We start from the raw sequence: 18,065 nt of genomic DNA on the forward strand, positions 1-18,065 counted from the left end.
ATTTCACAATTGTGAATATTTGATAATGGCATCTTAAATGTAACTAAAGAGCTCAGGAAATAATTTTAAAAGTATATGCCTGTGAAATATGAGTACCACAACTGAAAACTTGATCAGTCATAGAACCTTTGTACCAATTACAATACTGTTATTGTACTTTGAATTTTAGGGGAGGAAAAACACTTTCCCCTACCTTTTCTAGGTTCTTCTGACTCATCTAAGAATTAAATCAACATGAGACAGATGAACAGGGGAAAAAACAAATTTAAGGACACATAGGGTCTCCGTAAGACTAGGAGGTCCAAGGATAAGCTAGATAATTGAGGCTTGCATGCCACCTAATGGCTCAGACAATAAAGAATTTGCCTGCAATGCAGGAGACCCAGGTTCAGTCCCTGGGTCAGGAGGATCCCCTGGAGAAGGAAATGGCAACCCACTCCAGTACTCTTGCCTAGATAACCCCATGGACAGAGGACCCTGGTGGGCTACAGTCCATGTGGACACAAAGAGCCGAACAAGACTGAGTGACTAACTTTCATTTCCACTTTCATGGCACCTGAGAGAAGGAGAAGGAGGCAGGGGCTTGGGGTTTTAAAGGGGAGGAAGAGAATTCACACAGAGATGAAAAATCAAATATTTTGTAAAGGAATGTTTGCTATGCCATAGCGACAATGGAACACAGAGTGAATTTTGGTCTCCAGGCCCTGGTGAGTTCCCTACCACAGTAGCCCATGTTCTCTGTAGGTCTCTCTGGTGGAAGGGCTCTTCTGGGACTGAGTACCTTATCTAAATTATCTTAAGCTGTTAATGAGGAGGTTAAAGAAAAAAAAAACACTTCCTGAGTCTTTGTCTCTTATTAAAAACATTCAGCCCCAGATAATCCTCAAGCCAAAGAGACACTTTTGAGGCTGGCAGGTTTTGCTCCCCTTCAGAATCAATTGCTCCTGTTCAATCTCTATTTTGAAAAAAAGGACTCTAAGTAGTAATAAAATAGACATAAAGTTCTCAGAATATGATTTAATAAGAGTGTGTATATAACACTTGCTGGAGAATGTTAGTCATCTATATAAGACTAAATTGTTTGTTTGTTTAGTCACTCAGTAATATCTGACTCCTTGGTGACCCCACAGACTGGAGCCCACTGGGCGCCTCTGTCCATGGGACTTCTCAGGCAAGAAATACTGGAGTGGGTTGCCATTCCTCCTCTAGGGGCTCTTCCTGACCCAAGTATTGAACCCATGTCTCCTGCATTGGCAGGCAGATTTTTTACCACTGAGCCACCAGGGAAGCCCAATAAAACTAAATCAAAGTATCTTAAAATATGCTATTAGTTTGAATTGAAAATCTCTAAAACAACATTTTTGTACAGGAGTTTTTCTTGCAACATTTTTTCCCAAACATGCCCTGGCTTGATGGTTTCCCCTTCCTATGTGCTCCCCGAACGTTGCTCTGAATGCTAGGACTTAATTGTGCTGACTTATTTCTCATTGTTGCTCAAATTTGGAGATGGCTCCATCAGCCACAGAAGTCTGCAAACCAGTCCTAACATTGTTTTAGGAACAATGTTTTAGGAACAATTTAGGAGTAATCACCTCTTCAGTAACTTCAGCGTTTTTAGCCTTTCATCAGTGCTTCAATTGCATTTGAGCTGTTTGATTAGCATTTAGTTAATTCATTTGACATTTTAAACTTATGTGCACTTTCTTTTTTCCCTTTGTTGTACCCTGTATAAACCTCTTTTAAAGCTCTCTATAAAGAAATGCCAGCACTGGGTTTGGCATTAAATACTTCACCACTTCCTTGCTTGTAACCTCAGGCAAGTAACTCAGGGTCATTACAAAATAAGGGGAAATGACAATGCCTATTTTCTGTAGTTATGAATACTGAGTGAAGGAATTGTTGTTTAGTCACTAAGCCATGTCCAACTCTTTTGAGACCCCATGAACACCAGGGGGTCGCACACCAGGCTCCTTTGCCCAGGGAATTCTCCAGGCAAGAATGCTGGAGTGAGTTGCTGTTTCCTCCTCCAGGGGATCTTCCTCATCCAGGGATTAAATCTGTATCTCCTGGATTAGCAGGTGGATTCTTTACCACTGAGCCATCTGGGAAGCCCTGAGTTAAGAAATGCATGTATATTATTCAGAATAAGAATAGCATTTGTGCTTAATAAATGTTAGCTATATTGATACTGTAGGAAGAGAATCTGATTTTAAAGGGATCAATTTAACCAGATCTCATCAACGAGGCTCTCCTCTCTCTACTCCTCAGACAGTGGCTGCCTGGGGCACCTGAGCTTTAATGCAGATATTCCCAGACACCTACAAATTCTTCCATAAGTGTCAGTCATGCTCAGTGTCCAGGTGCCTCACACATGATCTAACACTAACAGTATTCAGTTCCAAATTTCAAAAATGATTGAAGAAATACAAAGACATAAGGCTCAAGATTATTATACCCATAAGGATTATAACCTTCATTCCCTTACATTGAGTGGGAGCAAAACACAGTGAAAGTTATTCCTGGGAATTGTGGAAGTCCTGCAACAAATTCCATCTTGGATACCACACCTATGGTTATCATCTGGCTTATGGGTAACTGTGGAAAAGGGAATGTTACTAGTGGTGATTTGAAAACTTCAAAGTAATCAAGGTCAATTGAAATTTAAGCTAGAAGAAGGAAGGAAGGAGAGAGGGAAGCAAAGGAAAGACTAAGAAGAGAAAAACAGAAATAAAAATCCAAATCAAAACATAATACTCTTCAGGGAAAAGACCCCAGTACATTTTTTTTCTACTTTAAAATGACTACTGGAAATCAATCACTATGCAGATAATACACACTCAGATTTGCCTCATTTATAGCACTTTATTTTACATTAATTACCTATGCTTGGTGAGTCCCTTGTTCATGTGAAAATCTGAATACTATGGTCACATTTTTTTTGAAGGTCTACTGTTTTTTCTGTTGAACTTAATATATTTTCATGACTATTGTTATCGATGGCATTAGTTTTTAAAGATTACTCATCTAATTATTCATCTATAAAAATACATTGTTTATTTATATAAATCTGGTATATAAAGTGGAGAAGGCAATGGCAACCCACTCCAGTCCTCTTGCCTGGAAAATCCCATGGACAGAGGAGCCTGGTAGGCTGCAGTCCATGGGGTCGCTAAGAGTCAGACGTGACTGAGCGACTTCACTTTCACTTTTCACTTTCATGCATTGGAGAAGGAAATGGCAACCCACTCCAGTGTTCTTGCCTGGAGAATCTCAGGGATGGGGGAGCCTTCGGGGCTGCCGTCTCTGGGGTCACAGAGAGTTGGACACGACTGAAGAGACTTAGCAGCAGCAGCAATATCTAAAGATCACAGAAAAAAACTGTTTGCTTTTATAGTGGCCACAGAGTAAAACTGTTGTTAGTAATAGGTAATAGTTATGGATTATAGTTAGCATTTTTACTGGATTAAAAAAGCTACATTATTATTTCCCTAAATGTTTCCCCAGTTTTTGTGGTAGCTTTTCTGTTGTTAATATAAACAAAAATAAAATTTACCTGGATCAACTTCAAACAAATATATCTGAAATCTGCAAGAGCTTTTTCTCACTTTCAGTTAAAGTGGAGCTTTCTTAGGACCAGAAAGCTATCCTCAGGCAGATTGCCCCATGCAATGGAGTCACTTGGAGACCTATGCCTAAAGGAATAGCAAGCTGCCTCATGATAATATAGCCAAATTAAACTCCATCTGGCAAACTAAACTAGGAGAGAAATAGAATAGCAGATTTCAAAACTAAATACATTGAAAGGAAGACAAACAGTACCCAAGAAAGTTTCATCTTAAAAGAGTCTGAAAAATTGATAATTTGTTTTAAAGGAAAGAAAAATCCTTCTAAATGCTTTGGTGTTAGAAACACTTGTTTGAAAATTTTCTCAACCTAAGAGATACATGATTTGATTTTAACATGTTCACTATTTCTAAGCTTCAATATTCTCTTTTGTAATTGTAGATTTTTCTTCAAAAGTTCATTAAAGATTAAGATATCTATTAAATGTGAAGCACTCACCACACTGTACAGTGACACAGAAGAGATCAACAAATATTACATGCTATTACTATATTCATGAGTTTGAACCAAATATTCAATGTCTGAAATAAAAGAGGTAATTTCCACATAATATCCAATTCCTAGCAATTAGAAGAGATTAAGGACTCACTCTGAGGTTCTTACAGCATTCCAGTGCCGAAAATAATCTTACATTTTTTTACTCCATTTATTTACTCAGGTGTGAAAATTTGAGACCTGAGTGGATATGTATTTTTCGCAAAGATTTTGATTAGAGCACTCAAGCTAAAGTAAAAGATAAATTCAAATTACAAGTTGGAAATAAGTTCTTTATACATCAGTTCTGTTCACAATCCTCATTTATCATTCTGCATGTACAAAGTCCACACAAAAATAAATTCTTTGTTGTATCAGTACTTTTCTTTCTTACCTGGCCTTTTGAACATGACCGTTCAAGTCCCCAGACTTAAGAATATTGTGTTTTAGTAAAACGAACTTTAAATAGTCATTCTAAGTCGGAAAAGTGTAATTTGACTAGAAACATGATATTATCAATTAGAGGAGAAGAATATTTTTAGAAATCTTCATTACATTCGCGTGAATAAATTGCTAAGAAAGATTATTCTAATGTCTTAAGACAGGGAAAATAGTGTGGTTTTATTACCAGTATTAACTTACAAACACAATATAATGAAATGTGATTTTGAGATTGCTAGCATGGGGAAGGTTTATAAGGGATAAGTTCACCAACACAAAGAACATCATAATCCTGATCATTATTATCCCAAGCTTGACAATGAGTAGTTGATAAAAAACGTAAATGATGAGATGAGAATGCAGACATGTATCATGACCAAGGAGCTCTAGATGTGTATTCCTCTAGTTCACTAACTGAGATGCTGCACATGTTCAGATTTCATTGTTGCTTTACTACATACATGAGGGGTTGAAGAGTTTTCAAACATCTTGACAGCTTTGTTGCCTCATGAAATTGCCATTCCTTTATCCTCTTCCTTAAATTTTAAGGTCCCGTTTTAGCCCTAGGATGTTGACCATCTCTTTATCTTCATTGGGTAGTTCATGATCACCACAGTAGCTGTGCTTATTCTCTCTAAACATTAGAATAGGTAGATTTTTATTTAGATTCCAGGAGAGAAATATCTGTCTTCCTTTCAATTTGCAGGCAACTATTTAACATACCCAGAAGAAATGATGAACCAATTATAACTGACATCCCTCTTAATATTTCTCACCCATAAACCCACTCATATATGGTCAATTAAGTTATAGCAAAGGAGCCAAGAATATACAGAGGAGAAGACAGTCTTTTCAATAAATGGTGTTGGAAAAATGGCACAGCCACATGTAAAAGAATGAAATTGGATCCCTATCTTACATCCTGTACAAAAATCAACTCAAAATGGATTAAAGACTTTTATAGTTTGAACTGAAACCACAGAACTCCTGGAGGAAAACATAGGCACTAATCTCCTTAGTATAGATCTTGGGGATACTTTTCTGGATTTTTTACCAAATGCAAAGGCAATAAAAGCAAAAATAAACATGTAGGACTGCATCAAACTAGAAAGCTTCTGCACCAAAAAAGTAAAGTGCCAACAGCATTAAAAGGCAACTTATCAAATGGGAGAAAACATTTGCTAATATCTGACAAGGGGCTAATATCAAAGTATATAAAAACTTATACAACTTAGTAACAAAAATACATACAATGTGACTGAAAATGGTCAGAGGACCTGAACTGACATTTTCCCAAAGACATTCTGATGACCCACAGAAACATGAAAAAGTGTTCAAAAGCACTAATCATCAAGGAAATGAAAATCAAAACCATGATGAGCTATTACCTTACACTTCTTAGGATGACTGTTATCAAAAAAATAAAAAATAAATAAATGTAGGTGAAGTAAGGGAACCCTTGTGCAATGTTGGTAGGAACATAAATTGGCACAGCTCACTATAGAAAACAGTACGGAGGCTCCTCAAACAACTAAAGATAGAAGATTGGATCGGATCAGATCAGTCACTCAGTCGTGTCCGACTCTTTGTGACCCCATGAATCGCAGCACGCCAGGCCTTCCTGTCCATCAGCAACTCCCGGAGCTCACTGAGACTCATGTCCATCGGGTCAGTGATGTACCATATGATACAACAATTCCACTTCTGCATATTTAGTGAAGGAAATGAAGACTCAGTTCAGTTCAGTCACTAAGTTGTGCCAAACTCTTTGCGACCGCATGAACCACAGCACGCCAGGCCTCCCTGTCCATCACCAACTCTCAGAGTTCACCCAAACTCATGTCCATTGAGTTGGTGATGCCATCCAACCATCTCATCCTCTGTCGTCCCCTTCTCCTCCTGCCCTCAATTTTTCCAGTATCAGGGTCTTTTCAAATGAGTCAGCTCTTTGCATCAGGTGGCCAAATGATTGGAGTTTCAGCTTCAACATCATTCCCTCCAATGAACACCCAGGACTGATATCCTTTAGGATGGACTGGTTGGATCTCCTTGCAGTCCAAGGGATTCTCAATAGTCTTCTCCAACACCACAGTACAAAAGCATCAATTCTTCGGCACTCAGCCTTCTTCACAGTCCAACTCTCACATCTATACGTGACTACTGGAAAAACCATAGCCTTGACTGGACAGACCTTTGTTGACAAAGTAATGTCTCTGCTTTTCAACATGCTACCTAGGTTGGTCATAACTTTCCTTCCAAGGAGTCTTTTAATTTCATGGCTGCAGTCACCATCTGCAGTGATTTTGGAGCCCAAAAAAATAAAGTCAGCCACTGTTTCCACTGTTTCCCCATCTATTTGCCATGAAGTGACAGGATCAGATGCCATGATCTTAGTTTCTGAATGTTGAGCTTTAAGCCACCTTTTTCACTCTCCACTTTCACTTTCATCAAGAGGCTCTTTAGTTTTTCTTCAATTTCTGTCATAAGGGTGGTGTCATCTGGATATCTGAGGTTATTGATATTTCTCCCGGCAATCTTGATTCCAGCTTGTGCTTCTTCCAGTCCAGCATTTCTCATGATGTACTCTGCATAGAAGTTAAATAAGCAGGGTGACAATATACACCCTTGACGTACTCCTTTTCCTATTTGGAACCAGTCTGTTTTTCCATGTCCAGTTCTAACTGTTGCTTCCTGACCTGTATACAGGTTTCTCAAGAGGCAGGTCAGGTGGTCTGGTATTTTCCACAGTTTATTTTGATCCACACAGTCAAAGGCTTTGGCATAGTCAATAAAGCAGAAGTAGATGTTTTTCTGGAATTCTCTGGCTTTTTTGATGATCCAACACATGTTGGCAATTTGGTCTCTGATTCTTCTGCCTTTTCTAAAACAAGCTTGAACATCTGGAATTTCATGGTTCACTTACTGCTGAAGCCTGGCTTGGAGAATTTTGAGCATCACTTTACTAGTGTGTGAGATGAGTGCAATTGTGTGGTAGTTTGAGCATTCTTTGGCATTGCCTTTCTTTGGGATTGGAATGAAAACTGACCTTTTCCAGTCCTGTGGCCACTGCTGACTTTTCCAAATTTGCTGACATATTGAGTGCAGCACTTGCACAGCATCATCTTTTAGGATTTGAAATAGCTCAACTGGAATTCCATCACCTCCACTAGCTTTGTTTATAGTGATGCTTCCTAAGACCCACTTGACTTCACATTCCAGGATGTCTGGCTCTAGGTGAGTGACCATACTGTTATGATTATCTGGGTCATGAAGATCTTTTTTGTACAGTACTTCTTAATATCTTGCCACCTCTTCTTAATATCCCCTGCTTCCGTTAGGTCCATACCATTTCTGTCCTTTATTGAGGCCATCTTTGCATAAAATGTTCTCTTGGTGTCTCTAATTTTCTTGAAGAGATCTCTAGTCTTTCCCATTCTGTTGTTTTCCTCTATTTCTAACTTCAAAAAATATCTATGGCCTATGTTAATTGCAGCATCATCTACAATAGCTACATGTGATATCACATTTTTATTTAATCATTGATGTTGTTTTCATGTCTTGGCTACGCACACACCAACACACTCCCACACACACACACCCACACACACACACACACACACACACTGATATATTATTTAGGCATAGCAAAGGAGGAAATCCCAAACGACAACATGGATGGACCTTGGACCTTGAAGACATTGTGCTAAGTGAAATGTCAGACAGAAAAAGACAGATACCATAAAATATTTTTATGTTTATATCCTAAAACTAATAAAACCTTAACTCATAGATACAGTAGAACATATTGGTGACTGCCAGAGATGAGAGTAGAGGATAGATGAAATAGGTGAAGGAGATCAGAGGGTACAAATTTCCAGGTTAAAATATTTAGATAAGTCCTGAGGATATAACACACAGCATGGTGAGTGTGCTGCTGCTGCTGCTGCTAAGCCACGTCAGTGCGACCCCATAAACGGCAGCCCAGCAGGCTCCTCCATCCCTGTGATTCTCTAGGCAAGCAATGCATGAAAGTGAAAAGTGAAAGTGAAGTCACTCGGTCGTGTTCGACTCTTCCGGACCTCATGGACTGTAGTCCACCAGGCTTCTCTGTCCATGGGATTCTCCAGGCATGAGTACTAGAGTGGGCTGCTATTGGCTTCTCTGCACGGTGACTATAGTTAATAATAATAAACTGTATTGTATATTTGAAATTTGCTGAAAGAGTTGATTTTTAAATTACTATCTCAAGGAGAAAACATTGTAACTATGTGCTGGCTGATGTTAACCAGATTCATTGTGGTGATCATTTAGGAATATATACAAATATCAAATCATTATGCTGTATATCTGAAAGTAATTAATGTTATATGTCAATTATATTAAGCTTCCCAATTGGCTCAGTAGTTAAGAATCCACCTGCCAGTGCAGGAGACATCAGAGACACAGTCTTGAATCCAGGCTCAGAAAGATCCCCAGAGAAGGAAATGGCAGCCCATTCCAGTATTCTTGCCTGGAGAATCCCATGGACAGAGGAGCCTGGCAAGCTACAGTTCACGGGATCACAAAGAATTGACACCACTAAGCATGCATACATGTCAATTATTATCTGAAGAATAAACCATATTAATCTCTTCCTTGTCCTTATTAATACTCCATACCAATCTGTTATCACCTCATTAATTTTATCTAATAAAGAAGTATTACAAATTGATTGGTCACTAGCTCCTAGAATCTTAAAATCCTTTTATATGTCAACTCATTTAGTTCTTTCAATAGCCCTCTTATCTGGATAAATAACTGCAGGTACAAGGAAGCTTAATTACACCTCCATGGTCACACACTCCTGATTGAAAACTGGTTATCATAAGCCTGTTCTCCTAAATGCATTATCTGCATTGTTTTTCTCTTTATAAGCTACTTCACTCGTGCATGTACTTATCACATCTTTCCAGGAGTGATGCAATGGCCTACATCTAACAACCTTTCATTCAAGGTCCACAACTATCTAAATATTTTACATAAAATACAGTTCAATCATAATGCATTTCTTTAAACTTTCCCACTACTTATTAGCTAAAAACAAAAAATTTTAGCATAACACACTAGAGGCTTTGTAAATACATATTGAATAAATTCATTCTTGCTGTCTTGACATCTCCAAATTTATTCCTCATGCTTCCTGACTTTTACACTTTGACCTTCATGAATACTGAATACTGAACCATCAATAATATACAGCACACATATGCTGTTTTAAGACTCCACAATGTTGGGCACCTTGCTTCCTTACTTACATTTAGTTTTCAGGAAAATTCCTGAAATTTCGTTTTGAGATGGAACACCTCAATTCTGAAGTTTTTAAAATACCACTCTCTTGACACATACCACCTGTCTCCTTTATATTTTTTCCATAAGACATTAGAGAACTTGAAGAAACTTCTTTGGCCAATCTAATACTATCTCTGTCCTTTATCCATATTTCCATTACTCACATCATTTATACTGTAAATATTTATTTTTATGTCTAGTTTCTCCGCTTGACTGTGAAATCCTTGAAGCCAGGAACTTGACCTCAGCCCTTGTTACAACCTCTCTATCTAGAGGGTGTCTAGAACACAGTAGGAAGTTTATGTGCAACAATCAAACATTTTCATAAACATATAATGTTTTTAAACACACACACACACAAATGTTTATACTGGTAATGGACTTGTAGAAAGCTTAATTTCTTCCAGGTTTTTCCACATCCCACTAGAGTTTCTAGGCAATTTCTGTTTTCAATACAATATCTAAATGAGAATTTAGCCCTATTTTTAAACTTTGGTATTTGTCACAAAATGTTATCCATAAAAGAACTTATTTGGTATCTTCAAGTCCATAAAATTAGAAAACAGCACATTGTAGTTCCAAAGCATAGTGTCTTTTATCTTCATTTTTGATAGCAAATGATAGTAATAGATATTAATCAACATGTAGGGTTGAAGAATAGCCATAGGGAAACAGAGAAGAAATGATACAAAGCTCTGTTTGTTAAAACTTAATAATAAAAATGCAACATACCCAAAGCTTTACTATAGTAGGAATCCCACGATTTCCACAGAGTATTAAACATGTAGTCCTGTAGATGGTAGGAAATGAAATTTCTTATTCTGTCAGTGAAAGGCATCTGGTCGGTGAGTTCTGATAAAATAGCAGGAACATAGGAAGGAGGGTATGGTACCTTCCCACAGTGTTTTTCCACTGTTGAGGCTGGAGAAAACCTCAAGGAGTAGATAAATGGTATTCCCAATTTTAAAGCTATTATATCACCACAAGGAAAGACTGGATCTGATACCAAGACTTCAAATTTGCTTTTCTTCAGCTTTTCCATTAGCTTTTCATTTTGGAGAACACTGTCACAGATTTCTCTAGACACCATGTGGAAGTCCTTGATGACTTTGGCCATCTCTTGATAGAATCTCCAAATAGTTAAAGGAGATGGTCTGTGTTCCATCCAGGTCAAAATAAAGTCCTTGATCACTCCTTCTATTCTTTCTTTGCCAAAGGGTACCTCGTATATTTCAAATATCAGAGATGGGTTAGTGGTTGGGGTGATGCAAAGGGCACCAGAAGCAACCAGGACAGTCACATTATGCCCTTTCTTAATCAGCTCATCTATAATTATCTTAATATTTAGCCAATGACTACCTTCCATTGGCCAAATCAGAACATTCCCACCGAAAGTGGTTCCTAGGAGACTTATCTGAAGAGACAACAGTAGAATGATCTTGTTCAACATGATGTTGCCTGATGTAGAAGATTCGATGAAGTGTGACACAAACGAATTTCTCTGCTTTTTAAACAAAAAGGAAAGACAAATGATTTCTCATTTTTTATCCAAAACTTCTCTATAAAAATGACATTAGTATACGTGTATACCTGTGGCGGATTCATTTTGATATTTGGCAAAACTAATACAATTATGTAAAGTTTAAAAATAAAATAAAATTAGAGAAAAACAAAAAATGACATTAGTTGTGGTAGCTCTATAATCATAATTTTATGACAATTACAGATTAATTGTGTCATTTCTAAGCCTGGTGCTTTAGCTTTGGTTATGAATCTTGCTCTCTTATGCTTTTCTTGAACTTGATCCTTCAACCCTTCCTTTGCATCTTATAATTGTTAAATTATTACTATTATGCTGCTTAAAGCTACTGTGTATTTCAACTCTCCACTCAGACCTAGGTACCAAAACTCCAGATAGAGCCAGAACTTACTAAAAAATGTAGAGTTGCTAATGCTATGCTGCTGCTGCTGCTGTTAATATTTAATATATATTTTATAGTGTCACTATCTACAATTAAGCTTTTTAAGATTTTTTAATTACTAATAGATAATGTTAGTCACTCAGTCATATCTGGCTCTTTGCAACCCCATGGACTATAGTCTTCCAGGCTTGTCCATGGAATTCTCCAGGCAAGAATACTTCAGTGGGTTGCCATTCCCTTCTCCAAGGGTTCTTCCTGACACAGGGATCAAACTTAGGTCTCCTGCATGGTAGGCAGATTCTTTACCATTTGAGTCAGAAGGAAAGCCCCATTAATAGATAAAATTATTGCAAGGAATACTTACAAAATGGAAAGTACAAACAAATATAAGTGACTGTAATGTTAATTGGTACTCTAATAATATGTTTAGGAAAATATTTTATGTTAATGAATCATTGACAAAAATTTACTAAATAAACTACTTAAAAGTAATATATACAAACATGCTGACAGTATATTAATAAAATGTGCAATATAAATTTGTGTAACTCACACAGAATAATGCAAAATCAAGTCATCCCAGTAAAATGATCTCTATGAAAACTGTGCATATGTATATGTTTATGAATAAGTAGAGGTGACTCATTTTGTTTTAATAAATCTATCAAAATTAAAAATCCTATATTTTTTAGTGACGTCACTTCTGAGCTCCACATCACCAAAGATAATCTGTAGTGAAACAGCAACTACTTTATTAAAACAATTGCTACATTTTACAAAATGCTATTCAAAGCTTAGGAGAAGGCAATGGCACCCCACTCCAGTACTCTTGCCTGGAAAATCCCATGGATGGAGGAGCCTGGTAGGCTGCAGTCCATGGGGTCGCTAAGAGTCGGACACAACTGAGTGACTTCACTTTCAATTTTTACTTTCGTGCATTGAAGAAGGAAATGGCATCCCACTCCAGTGTTCTTGCCTGGAGAATCCCAGGGATGGGGAAACCTGGTGGGCTGCCTTCTCTGGGGTCGCACAGAGTTGGACACGACTGAAGCGACTTAGCAGCAGCAGCAGCAGCATTCAAAGCTTAGCAGAGTGATAAGACAGTTCATGGGATGGATTTCAGTTCAAGATTCTGTGCAGTAGGATTTTATGGTATGTACATAATATCTGGCTGCTGGAGTCCTCCTGGTCCATGGTCACTTGCCTGGAGACTTTAAAATAGTTGATTCATTAGGATGAACAACTGGTCACAATGTACTGCTATTTTGTTCATTTTATTCACTAACAAGGAATCAGATCCAGTTTTAGGCAACTAAAATATTGTCTTTATTCAGGTTATATGTGTTTATTAGATACCTACTAGGCATAGAACTCCCTACTAGGCAAAAGATGAATTGAAGAGATACTTACAGTCTTACATTCATCTTACAGTCTTTCAGAGGAACATGAAAAAGTTGTGTACATAAATGTAACAAAAAGCAGCATAGTATATTAAAGCTGTGCATGTATGCTGTCACCTCAATCTTGTCTGACTCTATGTTACTCTATAGACTGTAGCCCACCAGGCTCCTCTGGCCATGAATTCTCCAGTCAAGAATACTGGAGTGGGTTGCCATGCCCTCCAGGGGATATTCCTGACCCAGGGATTGAATCCACATCTCTTATGTCTCCTCCATTGGCAGGCGGGTTCTTCAGCACTACTGCCACCTGGGAAGCCCATATTAAAGTCCACAGGATATATTAAAAAAGTTCAATTTTAGAATCAGTTAGGCTGAAAATGGGGTTTCCCATGTGGTGCTAGTGGTAATGGTGGTGGCATGTGGTGCCAATGCAGGGGATGCAAGAGGCTTGGGTTTAATCCCTGGGTCTGGGAGATCACCCAGAGGAGGAAACGGCAACCCATTTCAGTATTTCTGCCTGGAAAAATTCCACGGACAGAGAAGCCTGGCAGACTGTAGTCCACCAGGTCCCGAAGAATGAGACACCACTGAGCACACACACACCACACGCACACACACACCACACACACACACACACACAGGCCAGAAAATCCTAGCGTAACAGTGTGCTGCTTAGTATTTATGAGACTTAGATTTTTTTTATCTAGAAAATGAAAATTAAAAACAACTTAAGATGCTTTTGTGTTGTAAAGTCATACAATAAAATAGATAATAAAATATTTTTAATATATAATAAATGAACAACTATACAATAGACACTATAAATTATGCAAGTATAAATGCAATGTATAAGATAAATACATATTTAAATAAATAAAATGATGCTGATTAAACAGCAAGCGTAGTGCCTGGAGAGAAAGACATGTTTAAAATCTATTAGCTTTCTCTTTGAATTCCTTTTCTTAATTAAGGAAAATGCTGAGTATCTTCAGATGAAACAATGCAGGTCATCAAATAAATATTTCAGAGCTATACAGAGTAGAGACTGTTTTCAGACGGGGTGATACAGATAGGAAGTCTTATGAGAGATGAGATACATGACTCTCATCTTGGAGTTAGAAGTATCTGAACATTAGTGTTGAGTAATGTATACAAAAGAAACCACTCATGTCATAAACTTTCTGGCTTTAAATAATGTGACAAGTATTAAGACATTTGTCAAAGTACTGAGGTTAAATTTTAGATTTGTTTCTGTTCTTGAGCTAATACAAAATAAGTGAAGAAATTATATTGATCATAGAAATTTAAAGAGGTTGTAAAAATATTTTTTTCCCAATGTGAAGATCTGAAAATGTGATTTTAATTATTTTGACCTTAAGAGCATTGAAAAGCTAATACACTCTTTCCAGAAAATTTTTGAGCAAATACAGCTAAAATATGATTAATATATTTGTCAAATCAATTGAATTCAAAGAAACAGCTAACAAATGTAAACAAAGGTTAGTATGTACAAGTATTTTTATCATGTTGCTTTTCAGTCGCCCAGTAGTGTCCAACTCTTTGCTACTCCATGCACTGCAGCATGCCTTTCCTTCACCAACTCCCAAAGTTTGCCCAAATTCACGTTCATTGCATCGGTGATGCTGTCCAGCCATCTCATCCCCTGATACCCCCATAAATGATGATAATAAAATCTGTGCTTTACTTAATTGCATAAAGGAAGTAAGCATAGTATTTATATCAAAATTGGTTATTTTTTACACAACAGGATTTTCTTAAAGAAACTTTAAATTTTCTTTTTTTAATAAATAGATTTGACTTTGCATAGTTATTTGAGGTTTGTGTGGGCTTTCCTCATGCCTCAAATTGTAAAGAATTTGCCTGCAAAGCTGTAAATCCGGGTTTGATTTCTGGGTCGGGAAGATCGACTAACCACTCCAGTATTCTTGATTGGAGAATCCCATGGACAGAGGAGCCTGGAAGGCCACAGTCCATGAGGTCACAAAGAGTCAGACACAACTGAGTACTAACCACTTTTACCTCATTTGAGATTTATTTGAGATATGTGCATATTATCTGATATAAAAAATTCACTGCACAATATTAAAAAAACAAAATACCCAGCAAGGATGACATCTTAATCTTTATTCATCTTTTACCTTAAAGAACAAAGTAGCCACTTGTGAGAATCACCTTTGCTTTCAACGTACATTAGCATAAATCTTATTTGTTCCTTTTGTGTTGGCTAATGAGGAAGAAATAAACTCTCCACTTGGACTGAAGCTCTAGAAAGGCACATGAACTCACATTTAGATAAAACTTACAAATTGTTGCTCTATCATACAATTCCCTCAATATCTACAAAGTTATTGTGAAGTGTAACACTGAAGTCAAGGTGGGGAGGAACTCTCAAGTTATTTCAAAAAAACCTGAAAAATTTTTTAAGGGAAGTAATAAAACAAACCAGAAGTTAACTGTCAATCTTATAATGACTGATACTTTTTAGAAGAAAATACAAAGTCCATGTATACATTATGCATTGCTTGCTGCTGATACTGCTAAGTCACTTCAGTTGTGTCCGACTCTGTGCAACCCCATAGATGGCAGCCCACCAGGCTCCCCCGTCCCTGAGGGAGTACTGGAGTGGGGTGCCATCTGTACTGCTTATTGTAAGATTTAAAAATTTCTTACCTGAAGTTTCCAACCAGAACGTTAAAACCACTCATTTGATTAGGAAGAAGTTGAATAGATAAATGCTAGCTGGATAACCACAAATATGAGAACTATGATCTTAAGTGGAGAAAAGATTATACAGATCATTTTACTCTTTGCATTCCCCACCCATTACATTATAAAGCAGATTCAGTTCGATTCAGTTCAGTTCATTTCAGTCACTCAGTCATGTCTGACTCTTTGCGATCCCACGAATTGCAGCACGCCAGGCCTCCCTGTCCATCACCAAAGCAGATTAGCCTTTTGTTAAATGTGTATTCTTTCCTTGGTTTCATAGAAACTATTTGTTTTTGCTTTGTTTTTTCGCTTTTTTTTACTCTTCAATCCCTATATTGCCCCTCTCCTCCTTTTCTCTTGCTGCTTGTAACCACTAGTTTGTTTTCTGTATCTGTGAATCTGCTTCTTTTTTGTTTCATTCACAAGTTTGTTGTATTTTTTAGATTCCACATATAAAGGATATCATACAGTATTTGTCTTTCTCTGTCTGAGTCATTTCACTTGACATAATGCCCTCCAACTTGATGTATGTTGCTGCAAATTGCAAAACTTCATTTTTTTATGCATGTGTGCTAAGGCATTTCAATCATGTCTGATGCTTTATGACCCCATAATGTGTAGCCTGCCAGGCTCCTCTGTCAATAGGATTCTCCAAGCACGAATACTGGAGTGGGTTGCTATTTTCTTCTCCATTTTGTATGCCCAAACAGTATTCCATTGTCTGTACAGGTCACATCTTCTTTATTCATTCATCTGCGTTAGACACTTAGGTTGATTTCATATCTTGGCAATTTTAAATTACCCTGCTATGAACTTTGAAGTGTGCATATCTTTTGAAATCAGTGTTTTTGGTTTTTTGGGGATATATGCCTAGGAGTAGAATTGCTGGTTTATATGATAATTTTATTTTTAGTATTTTGAGAAACCTCCCTATTCCTTTCTCTAGTTGCTGTATCAATTTACATTCCCACCAGCAGTGTACAAGGGTTTCCTTTCACCTCCTTCCTTGTCAACATTTGTTATTTGTGTTCTTTTCGGTGATAGCCTTCTTTCAGGTATAAGGTAATTAATATCTCATTGTGATTTGGATTTGCATTTCTTTAAAATTAATGATGTTGAGTATATTTTCATGTGCCTGTTGGCCATCTGCATTTCCACTTTGGAAATATGTCTCTTCAGTTCTTCCTATTTATTTTTTAATCTAGTTACAACCAGTCTTTTTTATAAAATATACTTTTATTAGATTTGATGCAAATAATTTAACATTTATTGAGCATTTCCAGTATGCCATGTGTCATTCTAAGTACTTTACATACCTTAACTCATTTAATTCTTACAATCTTTTGATGAAGGTAATGTTATTATCTGTTTTCAGATAAAAAATCCAAGGCATAGGAAAGTGTGTTATTTGCTTACTATCATTCAGAGATATAATAACACAGCCAGGATTTGAATGTAGGTCATCTGACTATAGAAACTGACTAAGTGCTTAACCATAATGTGATTAAAGGGTAATTTTCAAAAAAAAGAAACAAAAAATATTTGTCTTTTTTATGCCCTGTGAATTTTGAGTGCAACAATAAATATTGTTTTTATTGCCAGAATGAGATGACATCTATCTGTTGTTGATAAATAATGGAAATGTGAATTGTTAGTAAAAATATCTTAATTAATATATTAGCAATATATTCTAAAAACACTGAAAAAATACATTACAGTTAAGTCAGGTTTGTAGCTGAAAATATTCACTGAAAGGAAAAACATTAATATTATGTATCTAGTACTAGAGCTAAGGAGAAATTTATATAATTGTCTCTCTACAAAAAGAAGCACTTGATGAAATGTGATACTCAATTCTGACTTACAAACAATATGTTTAGTAAAAGAGAAATTAATTAATATTTTTAACATGACTCATAAGCCAGCAGCTTAATTTATGAGGAAATTTTGTATGTATATACTACATTATTTTATCCATTCATCTGTTGATAAACACTTGGGTTGCTTCCATATTTTGACTGTTGTGAATACTCTTGCAATAAACATGGAAGTACAAATATCTCTTTGATATTCTAATTTGAATTTTTGGGGATGTGTACCTAGAAGTGATGTTACTGAATCATGAGATAGCTCTGTTTTTAATTTT

At 36.8% G+C, this 18,065-nt stretch overlaps 1 protein-coding gene across 2 annotated transcripts in view; it reads right to left on the reverse strand.

The window, feature by feature from the left end:
- The window catches only part of LOC133249631 (UDP-glucuronosyltransferase 2A1), a 57,910-nt gene extending 41,677 nt beyond the window's left edge, over positions 1-16,233 (reverse strand). Inside the window, exons 1-2 of one of the 2 annotated variants that reach the window (XM_061420357.1) lie at positions 15,881-16,233; positions 10,602-11,371 (exon numbers count right to left, since the gene is read on the reverse strand). In XM_061420357.1, the coding sequence (XP_061276341.1) occupies positions 10,602-11,317 (716 nt within the window). In that variant the 5' untranslated portion in view covers positions 11,318-11,371; positions 15,881-16,233. Of the gene's footprint in view, positions 1-10,599; positions 11,372-15,880 lie in introns of both variants that reach the window. The other variant, XM_061420355.1, reaches the window with a different exon arrangement.
- Between the last annotated feature and the right edge of the window lie 1,832 nt (positions 16,234-18,065).

This window comes from Bos javanicus, chromosome 6 (assembly GCF_032452875.1).
Source record: "Bos javanicus breed banteng chromosome 6, ARS-OSU_banteng_1.0, whole genome shotgun sequence".
Classification (NCBI taxonomy): Eukaryota; Metazoa; Chordata; class Mammalia; order Artiodactyla; family Bovidae; genus Bos; species Bos javanicus.